This window comes from Macaca mulatta, chromosome 3 (assembly GCF_049350105.2).
Source record: "Macaca mulatta isolate MMU2019108-1 chromosome 3, T2T-MMU8v2.0, whole genome shotgun sequence".
Taxonomy (NCBI): domain Eukaryota; kingdom Metazoa; phylum Chordata; class Mammalia; order Primates; family Cercopithecidae; genus Macaca; species Macaca mulatta.
Window position 1 is genome coordinate 71172446 of NC_133408.1, and position 27123 is coordinate 71199568.

General features: G+C 46.3%; 1 protein-coding gene and 1 long non-coding RNA gene across 3 annotated transcripts; both read left to right on the plus strand.

The window, feature by feature from the left end:
* Positions 1–1483: 1483 nt before the first annotated feature.
* On the plus strand, positions 1484–4269 carry LOC144340074 (uncharacterized). The gene has a single exon (XM_077997880.1). It carries the CDS (start codon positions 1704–1706, stop codon positions 2253–2255), a length of 552 nt encoding a protein of 183 aa, XP_077854006.1. The 5' UTR covers positions 1484–1703; the 3' UTR covers positions 2256–4269.
* Positions 4270–8374: 4105 nt separating this feature from the next.
* On the plus strand, positions 8375–17880 carry LOC106996386 (uncharacterized). 2 transcript variants are annotated; one of them, XR_013415263.1, is made up of 3 exons: positions 8384–9145; positions 14461–14921; positions 17748–17880. It is a non-coding gene; the product is annotated as an uncharacterized LOC106996386 (long non-coding RNA). The 2 variants fall into 2 exon arrangements; XR_003728072.2 differs by lacking the exon at positions 17748–17880 and having other exon boundaries at positions 8375–9145; positions 14461–16348.
* Positions 17881–27123: the final 9243 nt, after the last annotated feature.

Sequence of the window (27123 nt, forward strand, 5' to 3'; positions counted from 1 at the left end):
ACTTGGTGGTTTCTTTAGTTCAAAGTCCACCATAATAGTTCCCTGTGTCCACAAGTTTCTTATATTTAATTTTGATTCCCTAAATTTTATATAAGACAACTTTTCTATCTTCTTGAAGTGTATACTTAAGCTGCTCCTGTTGGTAGATAACATTTCTGTGTGTGTGTGTGTGTGTGTGTGTGTGTGTATGTGTGTGTTTTATTTTTGAAGGTTATTTAGTTTACCCTTCCTTATTTATTAAAAATATGCTAGCTATGTATTCAATTATAGGTTGAACAATAATTTTTCAGCACTCTTAATATTTCCTTCTCAGTTTTCTGGCTCTGCATGGGCTGTGGAGATTTTACTCTCACCTGTGTAGATTCTCTGTCTCATGGTTTTTAATTTTCTTCATTCTCTTTGGTGTTATGCAGTTTGACTTATCATGTTGGATATCTTTTTTTATTGCTCTCTCATTTTTTTTTTTCCTTGGAGATGGAGTCTCACTCTGTTACCCAGGCTGGAGTGTAATAGTGCAATCTTGGCTCACTGCAACCTCCACCTCCTAGGTTCAAGCGATTCTCCTGCCTCCGCCTCCGGAGTAGCTGGGATGACAGGCACCCACCACCATGCCCAGCTAATTTTTCTGTATTTTTAGTAGAGATGAGGTTTCACCATGTTGCCAGGCTGGTCTCGAACTCCTAACCTCAAATGATCCACCCACCTTGGCCTCCCAAAGTGCTGAGATTACAGTCGTGAGCCACTGCACATGGCCTCTTCATTGCTCTCTTTTAGGCACACGTCTGGTTTTTAATTTTAGAAATTTGTAAATAATTATTTATTAGTATGATTTATTATTTGTATGGATTCAGGTGAAATAATTGTGCTTTATTCTTTGTCATTCTATTCTTCGCATGTGTATAATTACATTCATATTGCTATTATTTTGTTTCTCTTTATTTGGTTATATTCATTCTGCTCAAAATTCCAGTTCATTAATCCACTTTACTAACTCTCTCATCATCAACTTAGTCTAATTTTATAATTAATTCACATATTGTATGTTAAATTTCTTTATGTTTAAATTATTCAATTTCTATTTGACTCTTCCAAATTTGCTTGCTCAGTTTATAGTTTCCTGCTCTTTCAAAAATTATTTTGATACATTTTCCCCATTTGTTTTTACTTAAACATTTAAAATATTTAAATTTAATATTTTATATTAATATTTATAAATGTAAATATATTTATAATACTTTTTACATTTAAAATATTATAAATATATTTCCAGTATGCAAAGTATATGTGATATCAAATTTCTTCCAACCCAGCCAGGCACAGTGGCTCACACCTGTATTCCCAGTACTTTGGGAGGCAGAGGCAGGCGGATCCCAGGCCCAGGGCTCACAGTAAGCATACAGACAAGTGGGCACAGACTCACAGACCAGACGGACAACCAGCCACGGCCGGGCCAGACGTGTGGACACAGGGCCAGTGTCACATACAGACCACGGGGAGACATGGCACTAGGGGACACACAGACTTGATGCCACAATGTGGGCAGGGCACAGAGCTCGAGGGACCTGGGCAGCTGCCGCTTGGTATTTCTGCACTGGAATCCTGTGAGACAAGGGTGGTGGCTGCTCTGGAGATCCCTGGGGCGGTCCCTCACGGCCCCTCTGGCCTTAGTCCGTCTTCCACACTGTTGAGCAGCTTTCCACCTCATGGCAGAGGATAAACACTGTGGTCATATCCAGGCAGACCCGGCCCAGGCGGGGGACAGTGCCGTCGTAGAAGGCCTTGAGCCCCTCTTCCTCAGGATCTGCAGCGGCAGTCCCGTGTGTTCAGCGTTTGTGCTTCTCCAGGCCCCGCATCCGGGTCTTGATCCCGTGCATGGGAGCGTTTCCCAAGACACTGGCTGCGCCCACAATGGCTCCGAATGCCCCAGCGACCAGCCAGTTCATGGGCTTGCTCGGGTTGTCCCCTCGGTACCAGCTGTGCAGGGGGGTCAGGAGAAGAGGCGCACGGCCTGGTTCCAGCCCTGCTTCTGCGCTGGAAGCCCCGGTGAGTTCCCCTTGTTTCCGCACATCTCCCTAACCCGGTGGGACACTCCTCTGCACTGGAGGTCTGGAGGGGTCTGGCCGTGGATGATCTTCACCTTAATGGTGTCCATGGGACACACGACCACCACCGCCTCCGCCACGCTGGCGCCCCAGCGGCACCGCAGCCTGCGCTGCTGTAAAGCCGTCCCTGGGCTTCCCGCCTCTGGCTGCTGAGGAACTGGGACATTCGGAACCCAAAGCCGCCTTGGGGATGGAGCAGCAAAGCAGGGAGCCGAGGCGGCGGTGCCTGCCCGGGACGCAGTGGCCGCGACAATGTGCACGCGGGATCCATGCGCGGTGCCCGGTGGGTGCCAGCGCTCGTCCGGCTGCAGCTACATCCTCCCGCGCTCCATGGAGAAGGGACGCTGATTTCGATGTCGCGGGCCTGGCCGCCTGCCCAAGGTCGCCTTACCCGTAGCCTCCGCGGCTGGGCCACGGCGGGCGGGAGGTGGGCGCCCAGCGTGGTCTGAGGTCCCAGCCTCCTGAATTCCGCACTGATTCAGCCTCCTGAATTCCTTAATTTGGTTTTAGCACAAATAAAGATCTCTCTAAAGATAAAAAGGGATGTGTTGGCTTCTAATTTTTGTTAAAAGCAATAGCATATGTTGTATAAGATAGTGCGTTGGGGTAAATGGGTTATTATTTTTATTTTTTCCATCAGCCCACTGACATTGAAAGGGGATAAATAGTTTTTAGGTTATCTATGAGCAATTTTCCCTCAGATAGGCCTTAGTGTAGGGGTTTGTGGTCATGTAGCTGAGAGGGTAGGCAGGGATTAAAAGTCGTTATGGCAGTAATAACCTTCTGAAGACCAGGAAATTCAAACCCCTCTCATGGTAGTTTACTAATATTTCCTGGGTTTGCTGTGCCTTCCCTTTGTGCCTCTTCCCACACATGGTTTCTTGCACTTGGCCCAGCTATATTCCACTGTTCTTTTGACTCCATGCTTCTTAGCCTGGTGGCAGTGGTGAGGGAGTGAGGAGATCTCTAATGTTCTGAGGAAGCCTCAGACTTAGCACTGTCAGCTGGGGTGTAGGGTTACTGACATTTGAAGAGTTTCCTGCCCCTCCTGTAGATGCAATGCCAGGACAAGAGCACATTCCTGTCCCTCCTTGTCCATGGTAGGGGATAGATGCTCCTTCTCCATGTTCTTAACTCCCAGTTGAAGTTGGCCTGCAACAGTGCCCTGCCAATTAATAATTTATTTTCTTTAGTGTGGGGAAAAGAGAGATCGGCCTGTTACTGTGTCTATCTAGAAAGAAGTGGACATGGGAGACTCCATTTTGTTCTGTATTTGAGATGCTGTTAATCTGTGACCCTACCCCCAACCTTGTCCTTGCAAGAGACATGTGCTGTGGTGACTCAACGTTTAATGGATTTTGGGCTGTGCAAGATGTGTCTTTGTTAAACAAGTGCCTGAAGGCAGCTTGCTGCTTAAAAATCCTGTCCGTCCCTGGGCAATGGAATATCTCGGTGTAAAACCCGATTGTATGTTCTGTTTACTGAGCAAGGAGAAAACCGCCTTACAGCATAAGGTGGGACTTGCTGGCGCAATGCTGCTAAGAGGTTTATGGAGATGTTTGCATATGCATATCAAGGCACAGCATTTTCCTTTGAACTTACTCATGTCACAGAGATCTTTATCCATATGTCTTACTGCTAATTTTCTCCCTAAAATGATCCTATTGTCCTGCCACTCCCTTATCTTTAAGATGGTAAAGATAATTATCAATAAATACTAAGGGAACTCAGAGACCGGTGCCAGCGTGGGTCCTCTGTATGCTGAGCGCCGGTCCCCTGGGCCCACTTTTTCTTTCTCTATACTTTGTCTCTGTGTCTCATTTCTTTTCTCAAGTCTCTCATTCCACCTAACGAGAAACGCCCACAGGTGTGGAGGGGCAGGCTACCCCTTCATTTATGGGAGATGCATCTGTGCAGACATGCGGGTGTTGGCCTTGTTTCTCCACCCTCAGTTTCGGGAGTTTTTCCCCAGTGCCTTGTGGCTCAGGTTTGGATGCTCTTTCTCTGCAGAGTAGGCCTTGTGTCATATAGGGGAGGTGGGAGGAGCGTGTCTCCAGAGTTGTAGCAGTGGATGGGATAGTGGTCCCTCCCTATCAGTACTGTGGGGGAAGCATTCTCAGGATTCTATCCTGCTTCCCTGACAGGCCTTGTAGGTTTCCTAGAAAAATTATACACAATGGTGTAAACCCTATGTCTGTAGACTCCAGAGTTTTACATTCTCCTCACCCACACACACACAGCCACCAGGAACTAGTTCAAAAGTTCTGGCTTAATTGTATCAGTTTTCATGGTTTTCAGGGTGCACATAAAAACCTGGGGCCTTTGTGACCTACAAGCTTGTGCATCCCCTGATGTTGGGTTTGTAGTCTGCCCCGTGACCTCAGTTCTCTAAAGGGCTCAGGAGAAACCAGTTTCTCCAGGGATTTGTTTGCTTGTTTAATGTGTAGGCGCAACTCTTGTCAGGTCTCTGTATCTGTCAGGTCTCTGAAACTTAACTCAGAAACTAGTATTTTTAAACACATTATCATACTTTTAGTGCTCCTCTATCTATGCTAATTGTTCTTCAGTATTTTTTATATTTGTATGTCTTTATCTATTTTTAAACCAGGTTTAATTCCTTCTTAATCTAATTCATAACTTTCATTTCATTTATTCCCCTTTTCAGACATTTAAAGTATTGTGTGTTTCGAGGAGGTCAGATTATAATTGACATTTGTCCTTGACTACTGGACATACCACTTCAGCCCCGATTACAGTTATACCTGAAGCCAGATCTACCCTTACCATGTATTTATTTTACTATTCAATAAATATTAACTTATCATGAATGGTATATTTTGCTACAGTTGCAGGTTTATGAACCTGAATAGACAATAAAATAAATAAATACCAAATTACATGGCTTCAGGAGGGTATAATTTTTTAAGTTTTTTGGCTCATTAAAATACTTTTGTCTTTTTGTGATTTGCAACCTTGAGTGATTTCCTTGAAATAGGAACCAGAGTTGAAACTGAAGTAGTAGGTGTTGGTGAGATTTTGATGGCTAAGAACATCGGGCTCATTTTGTAACTGAGAGGGAAATTAGAATACATCACCAGTTCCATATGATCACAATGCATTTGGAATAATCACCATGGCAACTCATGACTTGTATTTTAGGGGAGAAGAATTGTAAAATGACCAAGCACAAAGCTGACCCAGTCTAACACGGATCTTTGTCTTTAAAACATATCCGCGATACTCATGTAGGTAGTGTTTATGCTAAGGTTCTTCTTGAATTTTCACGATTTTGCTTCTCCAGTAGTGTGTGTTACTGAGCAAAAGGGGCTTTCTATCCAAAACACCAGAACTCAAAACTGTGGCACTGAGTTTTTCTTTTTAAGAAAAAAAAAAAAAAGCTTTTTATTATAATTGCTGTTTATAATTATATAATTTTATGTTTAATTTTTATTTCAGTATCATTTACAGTACAAGTGGTTTTGTTTACCTGGATGAATTATATAGTGGTGAATTCTGAGATTTTAGTGTACTTATCACCTGAGTAGTATATATTGTACCAAATAGGTAGTGTTTTTCACCCCTCATCCACCTCCCATCCTCTGTTCTGAGTCTCCAAAGTCCATTATATTACTCTCTATGCCTTTGCATACACATAGCTTAGCTCCCACTTATAAGTGAGAAATAATGGTATTTGATTTTTCCATTCCTGAGTTATTTCACTTAGAATAATGGCCTCCAGCTTCATTGAAGTTGCTGCAAAAGACATTATTTCATTCCTGACGTGCTGACCTTGGGTTTACTGGACACATCTCAGAGACAGGGCAGAGGATGAGGGCAAGACCCCTCTAAGGCACTCCCCCACACCCTACCACTCCTGCTCTGGAAGGACCCCTGAAGGGCACTGGAGGGGTTCAGTTATCAGTGCAAGCCAACATCCACACCTGCGAGTACCAACAGCCCCAGAGAGCAGCAGGGGCCCCTCACTTCTGAGAATCCCTCCAAGGATGTCAAGACTTAAGCCAGGGAGTAGAGAGAATCAGTCTCTCAGAGCCAGAGAGGATTCAGGGAAAGGGCACAGGAGAGGCCCCAGCTCAGAGCCAGAACACAGTTCAGTTCAGTGTGGGAACTCACGGCATGGAGTGGATGGCCCTGCACGGCTGAAGAGACCAGTGTGCGGGGGCGTCTCACCCATTGTGGAGTCAGACTCTTACATTAGGTGGCGAGAGGGCGAGGTGAGAGTTACGGCCTTTCCCAACTGAATTCTGGACCAGGGCTTGAGCCCAGGCCAAATATCCCTGGGGAAAGGGCATGAGGCAGGAAGCCCTGAGCCAAGATGAACACTGGGGTGCTGTCCTCAGAGCAGCCTGGGGTGCCCTGACAGCACCCATGCCCCAGTCTGCACAAACTCCTTGCTCTGAAATTAACAGCCTGCAGAGATGTCCTCAGTATCAGAACAAGTGGGCCACACAAAGCCCTGGAGGACTCCAGGAACCCAGGTCCATGCGGTGCAGCCCTGCAAGGGCCAGATGGGCTGGGTGGAAAAGTTGACCAAGTCTCCCTTCCTTCCAGCCAAATCTGGAAGAAAGGCCCCTTGCCTGAGCTGTGTTCCTGGTACCCAGGCCTCTGTGGGCATCCCTTGGCACAAAGACCCTCTCCAAGGGGGATGGGCCAGCCCTTCCAGGACCACCGGCCCAGCTCCAGAAACCCATGGGTCACCCCCACCGTCACCTGACTGGGCTGGGGCCTAGCAGCATGAAGGGACTTCCACAGAAACCAGGGCAGTAGGCTGCTCTCTGGCGGCACTGGGGGCGCAGGGTCTGGCCAGCATGTCCCTGGCTCAGGACACATGCCTGGAAATTAGGATTTTCTCCTCTGCTCATCTCCTGAGTAAATCAATAATTACCCTCCCTCATGTCTCAAAATTCACATCCATGTAAAAGGCGCTGGTGGGGGTGACATTTCCAGGAAGCCAAAGGCCATGTCACCCCCCTGCAAAACGGCAGAGTTCTCCCAAAAGCGGGTGAACTGGCGCTCTGGCTGGAGGACGTGGAGGGCAGCAGCACAATGGACAGCGTCTGGGGCCTCAGGCCAGTTCCACAGCAGTTTAGGAAAGCAGGCGGCTCCCTGGGCCGAAGGAGGCGCGACGCTTTGGAGGGAAACCGAGCTGAGCAGCGGGAGGTGGAGTGAGGCTGAGACCCGCCCGATTTGGGCAAAGGCGAGGTGCACTTCGCAGCGTCACAACCACCTCACTACTCAGCTCAGACCTGCCCCTCAAGTCCCTCTCCGGACTCACTTCCCTTAGGTAGGGTGGCACAGAATCAGTGGCCAGCATAGGTTTGTAAGCAGACAGGCCCACACAGCCCTGCTCCTCCCTCTGAGGCTGCACACCACCCGCTAGCCCGGCGATTGCTGGGACTGTGGGCCGGTAGCCCCGCGACCAATGGCCGAAAGCGGTTAAAAAACTACTCCTCCCAGCATGCCTGACTAGGCGCGCACCGCCCTCCCCTTCCCGCCAAGTATCATCACAAACCCTACTCCCGTTGCATGCTGGGATTGTAGTCCCGCAGCCCTGCGAACAAAGGCCAAAAGCAGTTAAGAAACTACTTCTCCCAGCATGCCTCCCTCCAGGTGTCCTTACCAACCCCACTCCCGTTGCATGCTGGGATTGTAGTCCCGCAGCCCTGCGACCAACGGCCGAGAGCGGCTAAGACACTACTCTTGCCAGCATGTCCTGCAGTAGGGCACCGCGCTATGTCTCCCTCCAGGGATCTGCACCACCTACAATCCCGTTTCACGCTGGGACTGTAGTCCTGCAAGCCTACAACTAACAGCTGGGTGCGGATAAGGGACTACAGTTCCCCTCATTCCCAGCAAAGGTCCCGCCGCCACCGAGCTCCTCCAGGATTCCAGTGCAGTTCCGCCGTGCGGAGGGAAGCTTGGCTGTTCACAAACCTCTCCTGCCCTCGAGGAGACAGCTTGGCAGGAGCGGACCATCTCACCTTGTCATTGTGACATGGTGTCTCCCCAAAGTGCCGACTTCATGACTTGTTGTGCCCAAAGTTTAATTTCCCACAGAACAGGTAGAGGCCAAGAGCTTCTCGCAGCCTCCGCCGCAGGGTTGCCATGGTAACGTTCGTTTCTTCCCTCCCCGCCCCCCACCCGCCACTGGCCGTCTGGACCCCACCCCGTCCCTCTGAGGGGCCTCTCCTTTTAACCCCGCCGTCTATTGTCCCTCCCCTCGCCACATGCGCAGTGCTGCCACTTGGTCCCGCGAGGGAAGCTCCCTTTTGAGTGTCCGAAACCGTTAGTTTGCTGCCTCATGTGAAGGTACCCAGTCTCTGGTAACCTGGCACTTCACTTTTGAAAACCACCTTTTTCCTGCACCTCTTTGCTCCCCAGATGCACCTACTGGACCCCGGGCTGGCTGTATGGCCCGCGTCTGGGTCAGGCCTCGCACGCAGACGCTCCTGCCACCGTGATGAAGAGGAGAAAATGTCCCAGGGGAAAGGCCTGACCTTGCTGCATTCAGTCAGGAAACAGCCATGGGGAAGGGACCCCCTTAAACTACTTTGGGAGCCACATCCACCACTTCTCTGCCCCCTACCCAGGCTGGTTCCCAGGCCTTGGGGTCCTAGTGTGGACCTCCCTGCCGTAATTAACGCAGGTGCAGGACCAGAGAGCGCCTTGGTCCCTCCGAACACATGAGGAAAGTTTGTGTGGTGAAGTTTGGACAGTGTCTTTGTTTCTGCCCTGAATAGGGTTCCCTAGAAAATCTTTATCCATTTTTAAATACTCTCTTTGGTACCACTTTTAAGACTTTGCCGGTGGAAATTAACAGTGATCATTTTTTGAATCCATTTTTCTATTTGCTTTTTAAGATTAACTCTTAAGTACTCCACAGCTACACGCTTCTGAAACTGGCAGAGGCACAGCGTCAGTTCTGTACAGGGCGGACGCAGCAGGACAGAATCTCCCTGGGCATCTTTCTGGAGCATCAAATTAACTGCAAGATTTTAAAGAAACAAATTTAGTTGATTTCCAAGGTAAGAAATTAAACCTTGAAAACTAGACTAAAAAGTCATCTGCGCCTGACGTATCGGACTTTCTGCAGGAAGAAAACTCTAAGGAGAGCATATTGTCCATTATTATAAATAGTGAAAATGAGAAATCATAACAAGTCCCTTGAAAACCCTGCCCTGCCAGCCTTCTAATAGGGCCTTGGTGTGGTTTTATGTGGATTTTCTTTTTGAAGTGTGCTCACCTTTTGAATATACAAATTTGGGGGTTTGACTAAATTTTGCAAGTTTTCGGCTATTGTGTGTTTGCTTTTGTATCATATTTAATTTTTCTGTCCTCCCTCTCCTCAGACTCAGTCATTCCACAGGTCTCTAAGGCACTTTTCATTTTCTTCAAACTTGTTTCACTCTTCAGATTGGATAATTTCTATTGCTGTCTTCTGTTTCTACTCTGTTTATAAACTCAACAGTCTTTTTAGTTTTTCGTTTCATTATCTCTCTATTCCATTCTCTTTATCATTTCCATTTCTCTGCTGAGGCTCCACGTGAGTTAATTCATTATGAGGATATTTTCTTTTATCCCCATGAACATACTTATAATAGCTGCTCTCAAACCCTTGTCTGCTGATGACATCGTCTTGGACATCTTAGAATTAGCTTCTGCTGCCTGCTTTTTATCTTGCGTATAGATTACATTTTAACATTTCTTCACACATTTCATGAATTTTGATATTGTGTACTAGAAATTATAAGTAGTAGTTATAGAGACTCTAAATTCTGTTGTATTCCTTTGAAGAGGATTGTTATTTGAAGAGGGGTTAATCTGATTGGATTCAAACAGCAATACCTACCTCACCTACAGTGGACACAGTTGAAATCCTCATTCTGTTACCGCACACACATACATGTATTATATATGGTTGTGCATTCCTATGTAACTGTACCTAATATTTTATCCAGATTTTATCATTGTTACCTGTGAGAGTGTTTAACAAGCAACTCTAGCATTACTGAAAGTCAGAACCTCACTTTTGTTTGCTTATTGGATTTGAACACGTAATACCTTTGTTTTCTTTTGTAACATTTTTCAATTTGAAGTCTTATTTGGTCTGATATTAATATAGCCAACGCAGATCTCTTTTGCTTATTATTTGCTTGAAGTACTGTTTTTCTCTTTTCACTTTCAACCTAGTTGTGTCTTTCAATCTAATGTGAGTCTTGCACAAACATGATAGTTGATCATGTTTTTGTTGTTGTTGTTGTTGTTGTTGTTGTTGTTTTTTGAGACGGAGTCTGGCTCTGTAGCCCAGGCTGGAGTGCAGTGGCCGGATCTCAGCTCACTGCAAGCTCCGCCTCCCGGGTTCCCGCCATTCTCCTGTCTCAGCCTCCGGAGTAGCTGGGACTACAGGCGCCCGCCACCTCGCCCGGCTAGTTTTTTGTATTTTTTAGTAGAGACGGGGTTTCACCATGTTAGCCAGGATGGTCTCGATCTCCTGACCTCGTGATCCACCTGTCTCGGCCTTCCAAAGTGCTGGGATTACAGGCTTGAGCCACCGCGCCCGGCCGGATCATGTTTTTTAGTCTGTTCTGCTGATCTCTGCCTTTTAATTCGATAGTTCAATCCATTTACATTTAGAAGAATTATTCATAAGTAGACTTCTGTCATTTTGTTATTTGTTTTCTGTATACTTTGTCTTTTTGTTTAACATTTTCTACATTATTTTCTTCTAATGTATTGGGTTGATTTTTTTTAGTAAAATATTTTAACTTTTTATTTTCCTTTGTGTATATTCTATAGCTTCTTTTTGTGATTACCATTATGGTGACATTTAACGTCTGAATTTATTTATTTTAATTGCTGCATAGTAGTATATTCAATTATATGAACATAGTATAATTTTTAAATCTATTCTACTTTTGATAGTCATCATTGGGATATTTAATATGCTTTTTTTTAGGTGAGTATTGAGTTTACATAAACATTGAGCGGAACTTACAGAGTTCCCATATATCCTCTCCCTACACCCAGCTTCTCCTCTATTATTAACACCTTACATTAGTGTAGCATATTTGTTACTCTTAATGAACTAATATAGAAGAGTTATTATTAACTAAAATCTAAAGTTTTCATTCAAATTCATGTTTTCTGTTTTACATTCTGTGGATTTTGACAAATGCATAATGACATGACACGTATCCATTATTGCATTATACAAAATAGTTTTATTGTCTTAAAATATCCACTGTACCCCATCTATTCATCTCACCCCTTTTTCCCCCAAACTTTTAGAAAGCACAGATCTTCTTACTGTGTCCATGGTTTTGCCTTTTACAAAATGTCATACGGTTGGAATCCTGTAGTATGTAGCCTTTTCAGACTGTCTTCTTTCACAGCCGTATGTATTTAAGGTTCCTCATGTCTTTTCAAGCCTTGAAATCTCATTTTTTAAAAATCAGTGAATAATGTTGTATGGTTGCACCACAACTAGTTTATTTATTTACCTATTGAAGAACATTATTTACCTATTAAGAACATTATTTACCTATTGAAGACCATCTTGTTTTGTTCCATGTTTTGGCAATTATGTATAAAACTGCTCTAAACAGTCACCTGCAGAGTTTTGTGTAGATGAAAGTTTTCACCTCTTGGATTAAGGCCAAAGAGTGTGATTGCTGGATTGTGTGTAAGTGTATATTTAGCTCTGTAAGAAACTGGCAAACTGTCTTCCAAACTAGTCATAAACTTTGCATTTTCACCAACAATAAATGAGAGCTCTTGTTACTCTATATCCTCACCAGCATTTAGTGTAGCCGCTGTTTTGGATTTTAGCCATTCTAATATGTGTGTGGCAGTATGCCGTTGTTCTTTTCAATTTCCCAATGATATATGCTGTTGAGCATATTTTCATGTGCTTATTTGCCATGCTTATATGTTCTTTAGTAAGGATCTGTATCATTTGCCATTTTATAATTGGGTTGTTCATTTCTTATTCTTGAGTTTTAAGAACTCTGGGATTTTTTTGCATATTTTTGATACCAGTCTTTTATCAGTTATGTGTTTGGCAAATATTTTCTCCCATTCTGCGGCTTGTCTTTTTATTTTTTAGCAGTGTCTTTGGCAGTGCAGAAATGTTATTTTTAATATGGCAGTATTAAATACAACTAAGCTACTGGGTGAGCTCTATCAATGTGTTTTGAGGCAATCTTGACGTTAAGGACTCACGCTATCACATATTCAGCAGCTTAGACTAAAGGGAGGAAAGCAAGGTGCTTGAGAGGGCTCTCTTGCAAGTTCACTTATGTGTTAGGTCAAGTGCTTGGCTCTGGGATGGCAGGGGACATGGAGCATGACAACTGCAATTCTGTCTCCAGATGGGAAAGTAGAAGGGAGGATTTCTTCCCAACCTTCAAATTCTTCCAAGAGAGAATGCTGATTTGGAATCTTGTCTTTCTTTACCATTTATTTCAGAAAGGTTGGATCTCTAGGAAGCGTGGGTCATGCTCTTAGTTTTCTGGGTTTTTTTTTTTTTTTTTTTTTTTTTTTTTTTGAGACGGAGTCTCGCTCTGTCACCCAGGCTGGAGTGCAGTGGCCGGATCTCAGCTCACTGCAAGCTCTGCCTCCTGGGTTCACGCCATTCTCCTGCCTCAGCCTCCCGAGTAGCTGGGACTATAGGCGCCCACCACCTCGCCCGGCTAGTTTTTTGTATTTTTTAGTAGAGACGGGGTTTCACCGTGTTAGCCAGGATGGTCTCGATCTCCTGACCTCGTGATCCGCCCATCTCAGCCTCCCAAAGTGCTGGGATTACAGGCGTGAGCCACCGCGCCCGGCCAATTTTCTGGGTATTGTCTTTTGTACATATCACATGCAGTTGGTGCTACTGATGGGGCCTGGACACTACCTAGCTCTGCTGAGCTCCTAGCTCAATGTACTAGACCATTGTATTGAATTGTATTGTATTTTTTGTTTCCAGCATTTTCTTTTCAAAGCTGGTGAATCCCAGGTTATGCAAACTTTCATTTAACAACATTCACATAATCCCTAAATTCAGCATGGTTTAGAACTTGTTAGGTCTAAACCTCTGGTTTAGAACCAGAGGTTCCCCACTCCTGGTTTAAAGGCATTAACACTGAGAATGGTGGAAAGAGAGCGTATTTCCCAACACTGCTTTGCAACATCTAAATCTTTCATAGTGGCCTAATCCACTCATTGCATGTTGGTTCTCAGTGTGGGGACAATGAGGGCATTACTGATTTTAGACTTGTTTTCATCAACTAGCTCATCTGTGTGGAGTTGAGTTTAGAAAAAAAACAAAACAAAACAAAAAAAAACATAAAAGTTCATGCAGCATGTGACACCCTCTGTGGGGGATACATTGAAAATACATCTTGGCTGGGCGTGGTGGCTCGTGGAAATGCAGTGGAATGGAAATGCTCAAGAGAGGGCTCCCAAGGGCTTCATCAGTAATAAATGTGCAGCCACAGACTGCTCTCGGAGGTGTCTTTCCCTTCAAAGCACACAGTGTCCAGGATCCTAGACCCCTGAGAGACAGGGACAGCCTCGTTTGTCTTCCAGGGCAGGACTGGGGTGGGCCAGGGTCTGAGAGGGGTCACTAGGACAGGCTTTGTTCCAGCCACAGCCCAGACCTCTGCCCTCCAGGGTGGGATGTAGAAGGCCTTCTTGTACCCTACCCATTGGCTGCATCTGGCCCCAGATTTGAGGCCCTGATAATGAAAGCCCCTGGATGGCTTCCTCTCCCCTCGTGGGGGGCAACTCCCCGATGGGGTTAATGAAGATGTCAGAAATGCAGCAGAGGCTGGAAGATGGGAGGACAGAGATTGCCCCAGGCTGTGACCCCTGGTAGGAGCTGGGGCTCACCCCGCTGGCCTGTCACCTGTGTTGCAGAGCATTTGTGGGAGGACCCCCTTGTGGGAGGACCCTCATCTGCTGTCAGAGAGCCTGCAGTCTGGAAAGGACAATCTGAGAAGCATTGTCTTAGAGCAGACCCAAGACAAGCGTTCAGGGTCCTAAAGTTTTCCTGGGAGCTGATCCCGGGAGACACTTTCAGGGGAACCACTGAAACAAGGGAGGTATTTTGGACTAAATTGTGTCCCTGTTCAAATTTATATGTTGAAGCCCTAATCGCCAATAAGACTGTATTTGGAGATAGGGCTTTTAAGGAGATCATTAAGGTTAAGTGAGGTTATAAGGGTAGGTCCCTAATCTCATAGGTCTGATGTCCTTATAATAAGAGGAAGAGACACCAGAATCTCTCTCCCTCTCTCTCAATCTCTCTCTTTCTTTCTTTCTCTCTCTCTCTCTCTCTCTCTCCTTGAAAGCACAGAGGAAAGGCCATGTGAAGATGCAGCTAGAAGGTGGCCATCTGCAGGCCGGAAAGCAAGCCCTCACCAGGAACCAACCCTGACAGCACCTTGATCTAGACATCCAGCCTGCAGAACTGTGAGAAAATAAACTGCTGCTGCTTAACCACCCAATCTATGGCAGCCCTAGCCAAGTCATACAGGAGGGAAGGTGGCCAATAAAGAGTGTATTGTTAAGCCAGCTACCCCTGTAGGCAATGAAGGTTGGCCTACTGCAGAACTCTCTGGAACGTGTCATAAATGCTTCAGAGTTACCCACCCAAGAGGGCAGACTCATGCATTTATCAACTAACTCCTGAAAGTCACTAAGGATGACTTTCAGGAGGCGATAATGCCCTAGATGTGGAACAGCTTCAGAGAAAGCCCTAGGGCAAGGTGATGTGGCTACTGGCAGCGGGATATCAGGCCGGTGTGCAGTGAGAAGGTAAGTCCCAGGGAATATGGGCAGGCAGCAGTGAAATCTGCATGTGGCAGCCTAGCTGAGGTGGGAGCCTGGTGAAAAACGCAATGCACACTCAGAGGGCCCAGCTGAAAAGAGGTGGAGGAAAGGGCTGAGTACAGAGGTTTGAGTGGAGTTCATGGATAGTGAACACCCAGGATTTAGCATAAGTCAAAAGCTGTTACAACCTAGTGATAGGACAGGGCTGCCAGTCAGGAGGAGAGTGTCAGAACCATGGCCAGGCAGGCAGGTAGGCAGTGGGGCAATATATACCCTAACCTTTCCTCCCACGTTGCCCAGGCTGGAGTGCAGTGTTGTGACCTCAGCACACTGCAACCTCTGCCTCCCAGGTTCAAACAATTCTCCCACCTTGGCCTCTGGAGTAGCTGGGATTACAGGCATGCACCACCATGCCCAGCTAATTTTTGTATTTTTTGTTAGAGGCGAGGTTTCACCATATTAGCCAGGCTGGTCTCAAAATCATGACCTCAGGTGATCCACCTGCCTTGGCCTCCCAAAGTGCTGGGATCACAGGTGTGTACTGCACCGGCCTATGCAAAAATTCCTAGAGAAGGGATAGTAACTCGGGTCGTTGAGTCATTGTCATGGAAAGGGGCAGAAACTCCCAGGTGTTACCATGTCAGTGGTAAACTGACATGGCACACTGGTGGGTGTGTCTTATGGAAAGCTGCCTCTACCTTGTGCTTGTTTTTTGTTTTTTGGGTGTTTTTTTTGGCGGGAGACAGAATCTTACTCTGTCACCCAGGCTGGAATGCAGTGGTGCAATCTTGGCTCACTGCAACCTCAGCCTCCCAGGTTCAAAAAGTTCTTCCACCTCAGCCTCCCAAGTAGCTGGGATTACAGCTACTACTTAACCGGCCACCACGCCCAGTTAATTTTTGTATGTTTAGTAGAGATGGAGATTCACCATGTTGGCCAGGTTGGTCTCGAACTCCTGACCTCTGGTAATCCACCCGCCTCAGCCTCGCAAAGTGCTGGGATTACAGGTGTGAGCCAGCATGCCAGGCCCTGTCCCTGTTTTAACTAGTCCTCAGTTTGGTCTGGTGTCCAAGCCCCACCTCTCGAGTCAAGTCCCGCCTCCTACCTCTCTTTGAGAGGGTAGAGCAATGGCCTTTCCCCAAAACTGCCCTAATTCTGGCTGACAAGATCTTACAGTGTGCAAGGGGAGGGACGGAGAAGGATGGGGTTGCATGGAGAGGGTTTCTATTACAGCCATAAATCCTTTGTCTCTCGGAAATGTGGACACTCTTCCCGATAATAGGCATTTTTTCGGAACAGCATTTCTTTGAGAAGGTTTCTTTTCACAAGGCCAAGGCATGTCTCAGACGCTGTCTCCCCAGGCACTACAAGGCCATAAAGTTTCCAGTCTCCTTTCCCACTCTGTGAATTACAGCCTCTTCCTGCTCATTCATTATTCATTATTACGGTGACATATCCCGCCATCTAATTCATTGTCTCCAAATGCTGACTTCATCTCCTTCCTTAAAAGCTCATCCAGCTGGAATTTCTTCTGAGAAACTCCTGGGCCTCACACTGGTATTATCCTTTCCCGAACAGGCATGATTCACTTAGAACTTTATTGGAGATCGTGTGAAAGAGCCCTTCAGAAACAATCAGGGTCTCCATGTGTCACCAATCACTTAGCCCGCAGAGAGGACAAACAAGTGCTAAATGCAATTGCCGGTTGCCGCGGCACTGTAGAGAAAATTGAAGGTGTCATCCTGCAGCTTCCCCAGGGTCAAGAAGGCTCCAAACACCACCACCCTCCCCCCACCACTCCAGATCCTAAGAGTCCATCCTGACCACCAAGGTCATGGGCTGCCTGGGGACAGTGGAGCATGGGTCAACATGTTGAATTCCCACAGGTAGGGAAGAGGCTGTCCACCAGCTGAGAAGTGACATGGAACATGAACGTCTTTTTAGGGGCCTGTGGATCCCACAGAATGGAAATTAAGGAAAATCCTGTTTTTTTCCAGGGAAATTCCAGGTATCTTGCTAGCCCCAGAAGTAAATAAGTCAATTGTTAAAACCAAAGGTAATAGTAGGGCCGGGCACAGTGGCTCATGCCTGTAATCTCAGCACTTTGGGAGGCCAAGGCGGGTGGATCACCTGAGGTCAGGAGTTCGAGACCAGCCTGGCCAACATGGTGAAACCCTGTCTCTACTAAAAATACAAAATTAGCTGGGCGTGGTGGTGCATGCCTGTAATCCCAGCTACTTGGGAGGCTGAAGCAGAAGAATTGCTTGAACCCGGAAGGCAGAGATTGCCGTGAGCCAGTATTACACCGTTGCACTCCAGTCTGGGCAACAAGAGCAAAACTCTCTTTTTTTTTTTTTTTTTTTTTTGAGACGGAGTCTCGCTCTGTCACCCAGGCTGGAGTGCAGTGGCGCGATCTCGGCTCACTGCAAGCTCCGCCTCCCGGGTTTACGCCATTCTCCTGTCTCAGCCTCCCGAGTAGCTGGGACTACAGGCGCCCGCCACCTCGCCCGGCTAGTTTTTTGTATTTTTTAGTAGAGACGGGGTTTCACCGTGTTAGCCAGGATGGTCTCGATCTCCTGACCTCGTGATCCGCCCGTCTCGGCCTCCCAAAGTGCTGGGATTACAGGCTTGAGCCACCGCGCCCGGCCAAGAGCAAAACTCTCTCAGGAAAAAAAAAAAAAAAAAAAGTAATAGTAGCCTAAAGCAATAAGCCAAGAAAGAAAGAAAGTTGGAGTTCCAGAGATGTTTGCTTTCCCTATAGAAACTAAAGATAACATCTTACCATACATATGTCCCTGCATTGTGTTTCAGAAATTCGGACCTCCACTGAAGGCCTGAGATAAGAGGTAACTGAAGACTGAATTCTGAGCACTGTTCTTTAGTTAACATTTTTCTCTGCTGACCCCAAAGTTTTAAACAAAATTTCTCCTCCTTAACCAATTGCAAATCAGAAAATCTCTGAGTCTATGTATGACCAGTAAGCCCTCACCTCAAGATATCACACCCTTTTAGGCCTAAACCAATGTGTAATCTCCATGTATTCATTCACAATTTTGCCTGTAGCTTCTGCTTTTCTGAAATTTATCTCTGCCTTTAAAAACTTTTGCCTGTAAGCCATTGGTGAGGTCAGAATTTGAGCAAGTTGCTACCTGGTCCTTCTTGCTTGGGACCCTGCAAATAAATGCCCGCCTCCCTCCCTCTCTACCTACCTTCCTTCCTTCCTTCCTTCCTTCCTTCCTTCCTTCCTTCCTTCCTTCCTTCCTCTCTTCCGTTGTTCCCTCTCCTTTCTTCCTTCCTTTTCTTTCTTTCCTTCTTTCTTTTTTCCTTCCTTCCTTCTCTCTCTCTTTATTTCTTTCCTTCTTTCTTCCCCTCTCTATCTCTCTTTCCTTCTTTTCTTTGACAGGGTCTCACTCTGTTGCCCAGGTTGGAGTACAGTGGTATGATCTCAGCTCACTGAAGCATCAACCTCTCCAGCTCGGGCAATCCTCCCACCTCAACCTCCCGGGTAGCTGGAACTACAAACACACACCACCACGCTCAGCTAATTTTTTGTATTTTTTGTAGAAATGGGATTTTGCCGTGTTGCCCAGGCTGGTCTCGAACTCCTGACCTCAAGTGATTCACCCGCCTAGGCCTCCCAAAGTGCTGGGGTTACAGGCATGAGCCACCTCGCTCAGCCTTTTTTTTTTTTTTTTTTAAGACAGAGTCTCACTCTGTTGCCCACACTGGAGTGCAGTGGTGCTATCTCAGCTCACTGCAGCCTCCATCCACCTCCCAGGTTCAAGGGATTCTCCTGCCTCAGCCTCCAAAGTAGCTGGGACTCCAAATACGAACCACCAAGCCTGGCTAATTTTATGTATTTTTTAGTGGAGTTAGGGTTTCACTATGTTGATGAGGCTGGTCTCAAATGCCTGACCTCAAGTGATCTGCCTGCCTAGGCCTCCCAAAGTGTTGTGATTGCAGGCATGAGTCACTGCACCCAGCCAATATATTTAGATACACAAATACTTACCATTGTGTTGCAATTGCATGCAGTATTCAGTGCAGTCACACACTGTGCAGGTTTGTAGCTTAGGAGCAATAGGCTACATCATCCAGCCTAGGTGTGTAGTAGACCACACGATCTAGGTTTATATCAATACACTCTATGATTTCACACAACCATGAAATCGTGTAACAATGCATTTCTCAGAAACTATTCTTGTCATTGAGCAACACATGACTCTCTACATGAGTTACTAAATATGTTAAAACTGATCAAATTGTATACATTTTTTTTTCCAAGATGGAGTTTCACTCTTGTTGCCCAGGCTGGAGTGCAATGGTGACATCTCAGCTCATTGCAACCTCCACTTCCCGGGTTCAAGAGATTCTCCTGCCTCAGCCTCTAGAGTAGCTGGGATTACAGGCACTCGCCACCACACCTGGCTAATCTTTAAAAAATATTTCCGGTATTACATACCGCAATTATACCTGAATCAAATTGGGGGAAAAAAAAGTCAACTCAAGGAACTAGAATAAAACATTTTGAGAAGGAGAGCTTCACCTCCCCACTGGCCCTGAATTTCCATGTGTTTTAACCCATCTTCTAATTTTAGATAGAAAAGAAAGGAAAGGAAAAGAAAAAAAGACACCAAAGTGAGACATCACTTTAGAAAAGTGTTGAAAATACATTAAACACTGGGGTATTACCATAATAAATGAAATGAATAATTCCAGATGTCTTATCAAATATTTAAAAATATTTAAAATTAGCAAGTACAGAGAAAATTAATGTTGAGTAAATAATTTTAATGAATATATCCTATTGTGTTCTAAAGACGGTTTTTTAAATTTTGATTTTATTTTTGTAACAGAGGCTTTTCTTTCCAAGTCTTCTTAAAGGGACTTTATTATTCCATATGTTTAAGACACAATTTAAAGAGAATGAATCAGTTTTAAACTAGATAATGAAGTTCCCACAGGGCACAGATATGTGCTCTGACTTGTCTCGTGTACAGACTTCTTACAAGGTCTTTCAGTTGATTCCCAGTCTCTCTCTTTCTTTCCTTCTTTCTTCTTTTCTTTTGTTCTTTCTTTTCTTTCTTTCGAGACAGGGTCTCACTCTATCACCCAGGCTGGAATACAGTGGTGCAATTACAGCTCACTGCAGCCTCAACCTCCCAGGCTCAAGTGAGCTGGGACTACAGGTGCATACCACCATGTTTGGCTAATTTTTTTGTATTTTTTGTAGAGATGGGGGTCTCACTATGTTGCCCAGGCTGGTCTTGAACTCCTGAGCTCAAGCAATCCCCCTGCCTCGGCCTCCCAAAATGCTGGGATTACAGGTGTGAGCCACCTCGCCTGGCCCTGTTTCTTTTCTGTTTTGAGGCCTTACACAAGTCACACTGCCACTCCGAGCCTCAGTTTCCCCATTTGTCACATGGAGACAATAATCCCTCAACCCCAAGTAGCCCGATGCATGGCACACACTATAGAGATGAAAGAGAGATTTCCTTCCTGTATAGCAAAAGCTGATACTTATTTGATGTGATATTCAATTAGCCATAAAACTGTTATCTCCCAAAAGGATATCTGAAGGGAGAAAATGATCATGCTTGTTGCCTTCATTCAAGACTGAGTGCTGTTTACACAATAAACTAGGTACTTCTGGATGCAACATAAAACATTCTTAAAATAATCCCACCTTTCATTCCTCACCTGCCAGACAGCTGAACCACAGCTTTATGAAATATGAAGGGAGCCCACTTCTATGGCCAGGCATTCATCTTCAGGCTCCTTAGCATACGAGTCCCTTGGAGTTATTTTATTATTTCCAAGAAACTGTAATTGAGCCTTTTTATATACCTTCTGTTGTCGTAAGAGTGATCACACATAAAGTGCATCAACCGAATCAGAGAAAGGCATTCTTCACCTGGTTTACTGTTTCCTTGAGACAGCTGCTCTTTGGGCTTGGTCGGTTGACAGCTTCGATAGGATTATTGAGCACAGCTTTTCATGCAAAAGAAACCTGGAGACCGAGGCAGTCCTCCATTGGTTGGTCCAGCCAAGGGGCTGGAGTTGACAGGAGGGTCTTCTCAGCAGACAGGGGTCCGGTGAGCCTGACCCAGAGGCCCCAAAGCTGCTCCTGGGTGCAGCCAACATACTGGGCTTGGAGTAAATGCTTAACCACTGAGAGAGCAGTGAGGGTCTCAGCCACGCTTCCCTCTGTGTCTCCTGCCTTCCTCTGCTTCCAGCACAGCCTCCACTCCCTGTTGGGGTCAGTCATCTTGCCCCTTTTCAGCCAAAGGACCAGGTAAGATGTGTCTTCACAAGCAACAAGTCAGGGTACAAGTCTGTGCCCTGTAGTAACTTCATCATATAATTATTCAAATCTGATTTGTTCTCTCTTGCTCTCTTTTTTTTCTTTCTCTCTCTTTTTTTTTTTTTTTTTTTTAACAGACAGGGTTTCGCTCTGTCACCCAGGCTGGAATGCAGTGGTGCCATCTCAGCTCACTGCAACCTCTGCCTCCTGGGTTAAGCGATTCTCCTGCCTCAGCCTCCAAAGTAGCTGGGATTACAGACACGTGCCACCACACCCAACTAATGTTTTACTTTTGTAGAGACGGGGCCCCACTAAGTTGCCCAGGCTGGTCTCGAGCTTTTGGGCTCAAGCAGTCCTCCTCCCTTGGCCTCCCAAAGTGCTGGGATAATAGGCATGAGCCACAGCAACCAGCCTTGTTCTCTTTAAATTGTGCTTTAAACATATGCAATAGTAAAGTCCCTTTAAGAAGACATGGAAATAAGAGCTTCTGTTACAAAAACAAAATCAAATTTTAAAAAGCCCCTCACTGAAACATAATAGGATATATTCATTAAAATTATTTACTCAATATTCATTTTCTCTGTACTTGCTAATTTTAAATATGTTTAACTATCTGATAAGACAGATCTAAAATGAGGCAGATCTGGCTCCAACTTGCCTCACTGGGCCTCAGTTTCCCAGTCTTTAAGATGGGGACAGAAAAAATGCTTTCAAAAAAAAGGATCAAATTAGACAGTGGCAGTGACCATGCTTTGTAAATTAGCCCAAGGCCTTGGTGGTTTACACCTGTAATCTTAGCACTTTGGAGGCCAAGGCGGGTGGATCACTTCAGATCAGGAGGTCGAGACCAGCCTGACCAACATGGTGAAACCCTGTCTGTATTAAAAATACAAAAATTAGCCAGGCATGGTGGCATGCGCCTGTTATTCCAGCTACTTGGAAGGCTGAGACAGGAAAATCAGGTGAACCCAGGAGGCAGAGGTTGCAGTGAGCCGAGATCATGCCACCACACTCCAGCCTGGGTGACAGAGCAAGACTATGTCTACAAAAACAAAAAACAAAACTCCTCAGACTGGGTAATTTATAAAGGAAAGAGGTTTAATTGACTCACAGTTCTGCATGGCTGGGAGGCCTCAGGAAACTTACAATCATGATGGAAGGTGAAAGAGAAGCAAATACCTAAATACCTTCTTCACAAGGCAGCAGAGAGAAAGAGCACACGGGGAAACTGCCACTTTTTTTTTTTTTTTTTTTTTTTGAGACGGAGTCTTGCTGTGTCGCCCAGGCTGGAGTGCAGTGGCCGGATCTCCGCTCACTGCAAGCTCCGCCTCCCGGGTTCACGCCATTCTCCTGCCTCAGCCTCCCGAGTAGCTGGGACTACAGGCGCCCGCCACCTCGCCCGGCTAGTTTTTTGTATTTTTTAGTAGAGACGGGGTTTCACCGTGTTAGCCAGGATGGTCTCGAACTCCTGACGTCGTGATCCGCCCGTCTCGGCCTCCCAAAGTGCTGGGATTACAGGCTTGAGCCACCGCGCCCGGCCAAACTGCCACTTTTAAACCATCAGATCTTGGGGGAACTCCCTTAGTATCACAAGAACATCATGGAGGAAACCTCCCCCATGATCCAATCACCTCCTACCAGGTCCCTCCCTCACCACATGGGAATTACAATTCAATGAGATTTGGGTGGGGACACAGAGCCAAACCATATGAGCCCTCCAGCAAATTCCCCAAAATCAGGTCATAGGGGATGTCCCACAGGCAGTCCAGGAAAGAGAAGAGACTCATAGAAGGGGTTGGGCTCAATATCCCTCCAGTGGGTTCAGCTTTGGAACACAAAATAAGAAAGCCCCTAGGTTTCAGATGCCCCTTTCTCTATATCAGGCTCAGAGTGTGGGGTTTTGGGTGCACATACATGTAACATGGGCTCTTGTCCCCTTAAGATGTGTGCTTCCCTCTTGCAGTGTGGACTTGTGCTGCCCAACCAGGGACAACTATCTCCCAACCTCCCCTGCAGGTGGGTGTGGCCACATGGTCATATGACTGAGTTCCGACCAATGGAATGAGAGGACCTGGTCCAGGCAAATCTCCCCGTCCATCCTCCCATCTCTGACACATTGTCAGATGGGTAGTGATGACCATGGTGACCTTGGAGTGAGCTGGTGGCATTGGCAGAGACTCAGGAGCTCAAACCAACCACCCACACTGCAGCTCCAATTTGAGAAAGAAAAACACTTCTACTGTGTTTGGCCACAGAGCCTGTGGGGTTTGTCCTTAGCCTAGTCCTGCCCTCAAGGGGTTGCCAGTCTGGTGTCAACAGCAGTTGGCCATTCAGTGACAACAGTGAAACACTGAAGAAGGTGAATTCGGCCTCTTCCAGGATCATGAGAGTTATCAGGACAGTGGGAGGGGATTGTGGGGGAGAGAAAAGAAGAAGAGCATGAGCTGGGTGGGTGGCTCAGCCTGTAATCCCAGCACTTTGGGAGGCCAAAGTGGGTGGAACACTTGAGGTCAGGAGTTCGAGACCAGCCTGGCCAACATGGTGAAACCCCATCTCTACTAAAAATACAAAAATTAGCCAGGTGTGGTAGTGGGCACCTGTAATCCCAGCTACTTGGGAGGCTGAGGCAGGAGAATTGCTTGAACCTGAGAGGTGAAGGTAGCAGTGAGCTGATATCATGCCACTGCACTCCAATCTAGGTGACAGAGCAAGACTCTTTCTCAAAAAAAAAGAAAAAGAAAAAAGAAAAAGAGCATGCCAGATGGAGGGAACAGCATATGCCAAGGGTTTCCCCCCAAAATGTGTCCCCTCAAAAAGTCATATGTTGAAATCCCACACCAGAATGGGACCTTACTTGGAAATAGGGTTGATGCAGATGTCATTAGTCAAGATGAAGTTATAAGGGTGAGCCCTAATCCAATATGATGGGTGTCCTTAGAGAAAGGGAAAGTTTGGATACAGAGGTATGGATGCTAGAAGAACATTTCATCATTTCGTGAAGAGATACAGGGAGAAGATGGCCATGTACAAGCCAAGGAAAGAAGCCTAGTATAGATGAGCCCAGCAGGCCAGGCGCAGTGGCTCACGCCTGTAATTCCAACACTTTGGGAGGCCGAGGCGGGTGAATCACCTGAGGTTAGGAGCTCAAGACCAGCCTGCCCAACATGGCGAAACCTGGTCTCTACCAAAAATACAAAAATTAGCCAGGTGTGATGGCATGTGCCTGTAATCCCAGCTACTCGGGAGGCTGAGGCAGGAGAACCACTTGAACCTGGGAGGTGGAGGTTGCAGTAAGCTGAGATCACGCCACTGCACTCCAGCCTGGGTGAGAGTGAGACTCTGTCTCAAAAAATAAAATAAAATAAATAAAATAAAATAAAATAGCTGCTCCCAGCCCACAGGAGGAATCAACTGTGCTGACACCTCGATCTTGGACTTTTGGTCTCCTGAACTGTGAGAGAATAAATTTCTGTTGTTGAAGCCACCCAGTCTGTGGTACTTTGTTATGATAGTCCTGGTAAATGAATTCACCAAGTAAGTCACGGAGGTTGAAGTTGCACGCAGGTTGGGGGTGTGGGGTGTGCGGGGGACTGTAGACAATCTGTAGCAAAGTAGGAGGTGGCAGTGAGGGCAGATGAGGTAGGGAAGAGGGAAGCTGGGTGCCATGTTCAGGAGTTTGAGGTTTTTCTTTGGTTAATGGGGAGGCAGAGAGGTCTTCAAGCCAGGAGGGAAGGTGGTTGGTTTGAGCTTTATAAAAACCCACCCGGGCCAGGCGCAGCGGCTCACGCCTGTAATCCCAGCACTTTGGGGAACCAAGACAGGAGTGAGTATCACTTGAGCCCAGGAGTTCAAGACCAGCCTGGGCAACACAGTGAGACCCCATCTCTACAAAAAGTTTTTTAAATTAGCGAGGCGTGGTGGTGCACCTGTAGTCTCAACTGCTCAGGAGGATGAACATTGCTTGAGCCAGAGAGGTCAAGGCTGTAGTGAGCTGTGATCACACCACTGCACTCCAGCCTGGGCAACAGAGCAAGACCCTGTCTCAAAAAACAAAACACAAAAAACAAAAAAGAGAGAGAGAAAAGAAAATAAGCCCAATGAGGCTTCAGAGTGAAGGAAGCTGCTATGCCCATCTAGGCGAGAGAAAGAGTTCTAGGGCAAAAGGGTGGAGAGAAGAGGGCAGCTCTGGGGTATTTGGGCAGTGACATTAACAGGATTCCACAGCAGTCTGTGGGGGCTAAAGGTGATACCCACCCATGCTTCTGTTGCTCATTATCATCCATGGGTGGATCACTTGAGGTCAGGAGTTTGAGACCAACCTGGCCAACATGGTGAAACCGTGCCTCTACTAAAAATATAAAATTTAGCCAGGCATGGTGGCACACACCTGTAATCCCAGCTACTCAGGAAGCTGAGGCAGGAGAATTGCTTGGACTCGGGAGGCGGAGGTTGCAGTGATCTGAGATCACACCATTGCATTCCAGCCTGAGTGAAAGAGTGAGACTCTGTCTCAAAAACAAAACAAAACAAAAAACAGAAAAGATGGCTGGGCGTGGTGGCTCACACCTGTAATTCCAGCACTTTCAGAGGCTGAGGTGGGGCAATCACTTGAGGTCAGAAGTTCAAGACTAGCCTGGCCAACATGGGGAAAACCCGTCTCTACTAAAAACATAAAAATTAGCCAGACGAGGTGACGCACACCTGTAATCCCAGGTATTCAGGAGGCTGAGGCACAAGAATCACTTGAACCTGGGAAGCAGGGGTTGCAGTGAGCCAAGATCGCACCACTGCACTCCAGCCTGGGCGGTAGAGTGAGACTCAAAACAAACAAGCAAACAAACAAAACACTGGAAGCCTTGTGCACTGCTAGTGGGAGCGCAAAATGGTGCTGCTGCTGTGGAAGACAGTATGGCGCTTCCGCAAACAAATTAAAGCAGAATTACCATATGATTCAGCAGTTCCACTTCTGGGTATATAAGCAAAAGAATGCAAGCAGGGTGTCAAAGAGATATTTGTACACTTTGTGTGTACTGGCGTTATTTACAATAGCCAAAAGGTAGAAGCATTCAAGCATGGATGGATGGATGAATGAATGAATGAATGAATGAATGAATGAATGAACAAAATGTGGTCTCATCCATACAATGGAAGATTATTCAACCTTAAAAAGGAAGGAAGCTGGACACAGTGGCACTCACCTGTAATCCCAGCTACTCAGGAGGCTGAGGCAGGAGGATCCCTACAGCCCAGGGGTTCAAGGCTGCAATGAGCTGTGATTGTGCCACTGCACTGCAACCGGGCAACAGAGCAAGACCTCATCTCTAAGAGAAAGAAAAAGGAAGGAAGGAAGGAATTCTGACACATGCTACGATATGGATGAACTTTGAGGACATTATGCTAAATGAAATAGGTCAGTCACACAATACTGTATAATTCAATTTATTTATTTATTTATTTAGAGACAGAGTTGTACTCTGTTGCCCAGGCTGGAGTGCAGGGGTGTGATCTCAGCTCATTGCAACCTCAGCCTCTGGATTCAAGCAATTCTCCTGTCTCAGACTCCCGAGTAGCTGGGATTACAGGCACACACCACCAGGCTCGGCTAATTTTTGTATTTTTAGTTGAGATGGGGTTTTGCCATGCTGATCAGGCTGGTCTCAAACTCCCGACCTCAGGTAATCCACCCACCTCGGCCTCCCAAAGTGCTGGGAGTACAGGCAAAAGCCACTGTGCCCAGCCTGTATAATTCAATTTACATGAGGTCTCTAGAGCAGTCAGACTCATAGAGACAGAAAGTTGAATGGTGGTTGCCAGGGGCTAGGGGAGGAGGAATGGGGAATTTTTAATGGGGACAAAGTTTCAGTGTGGCCAGATGACAACAAT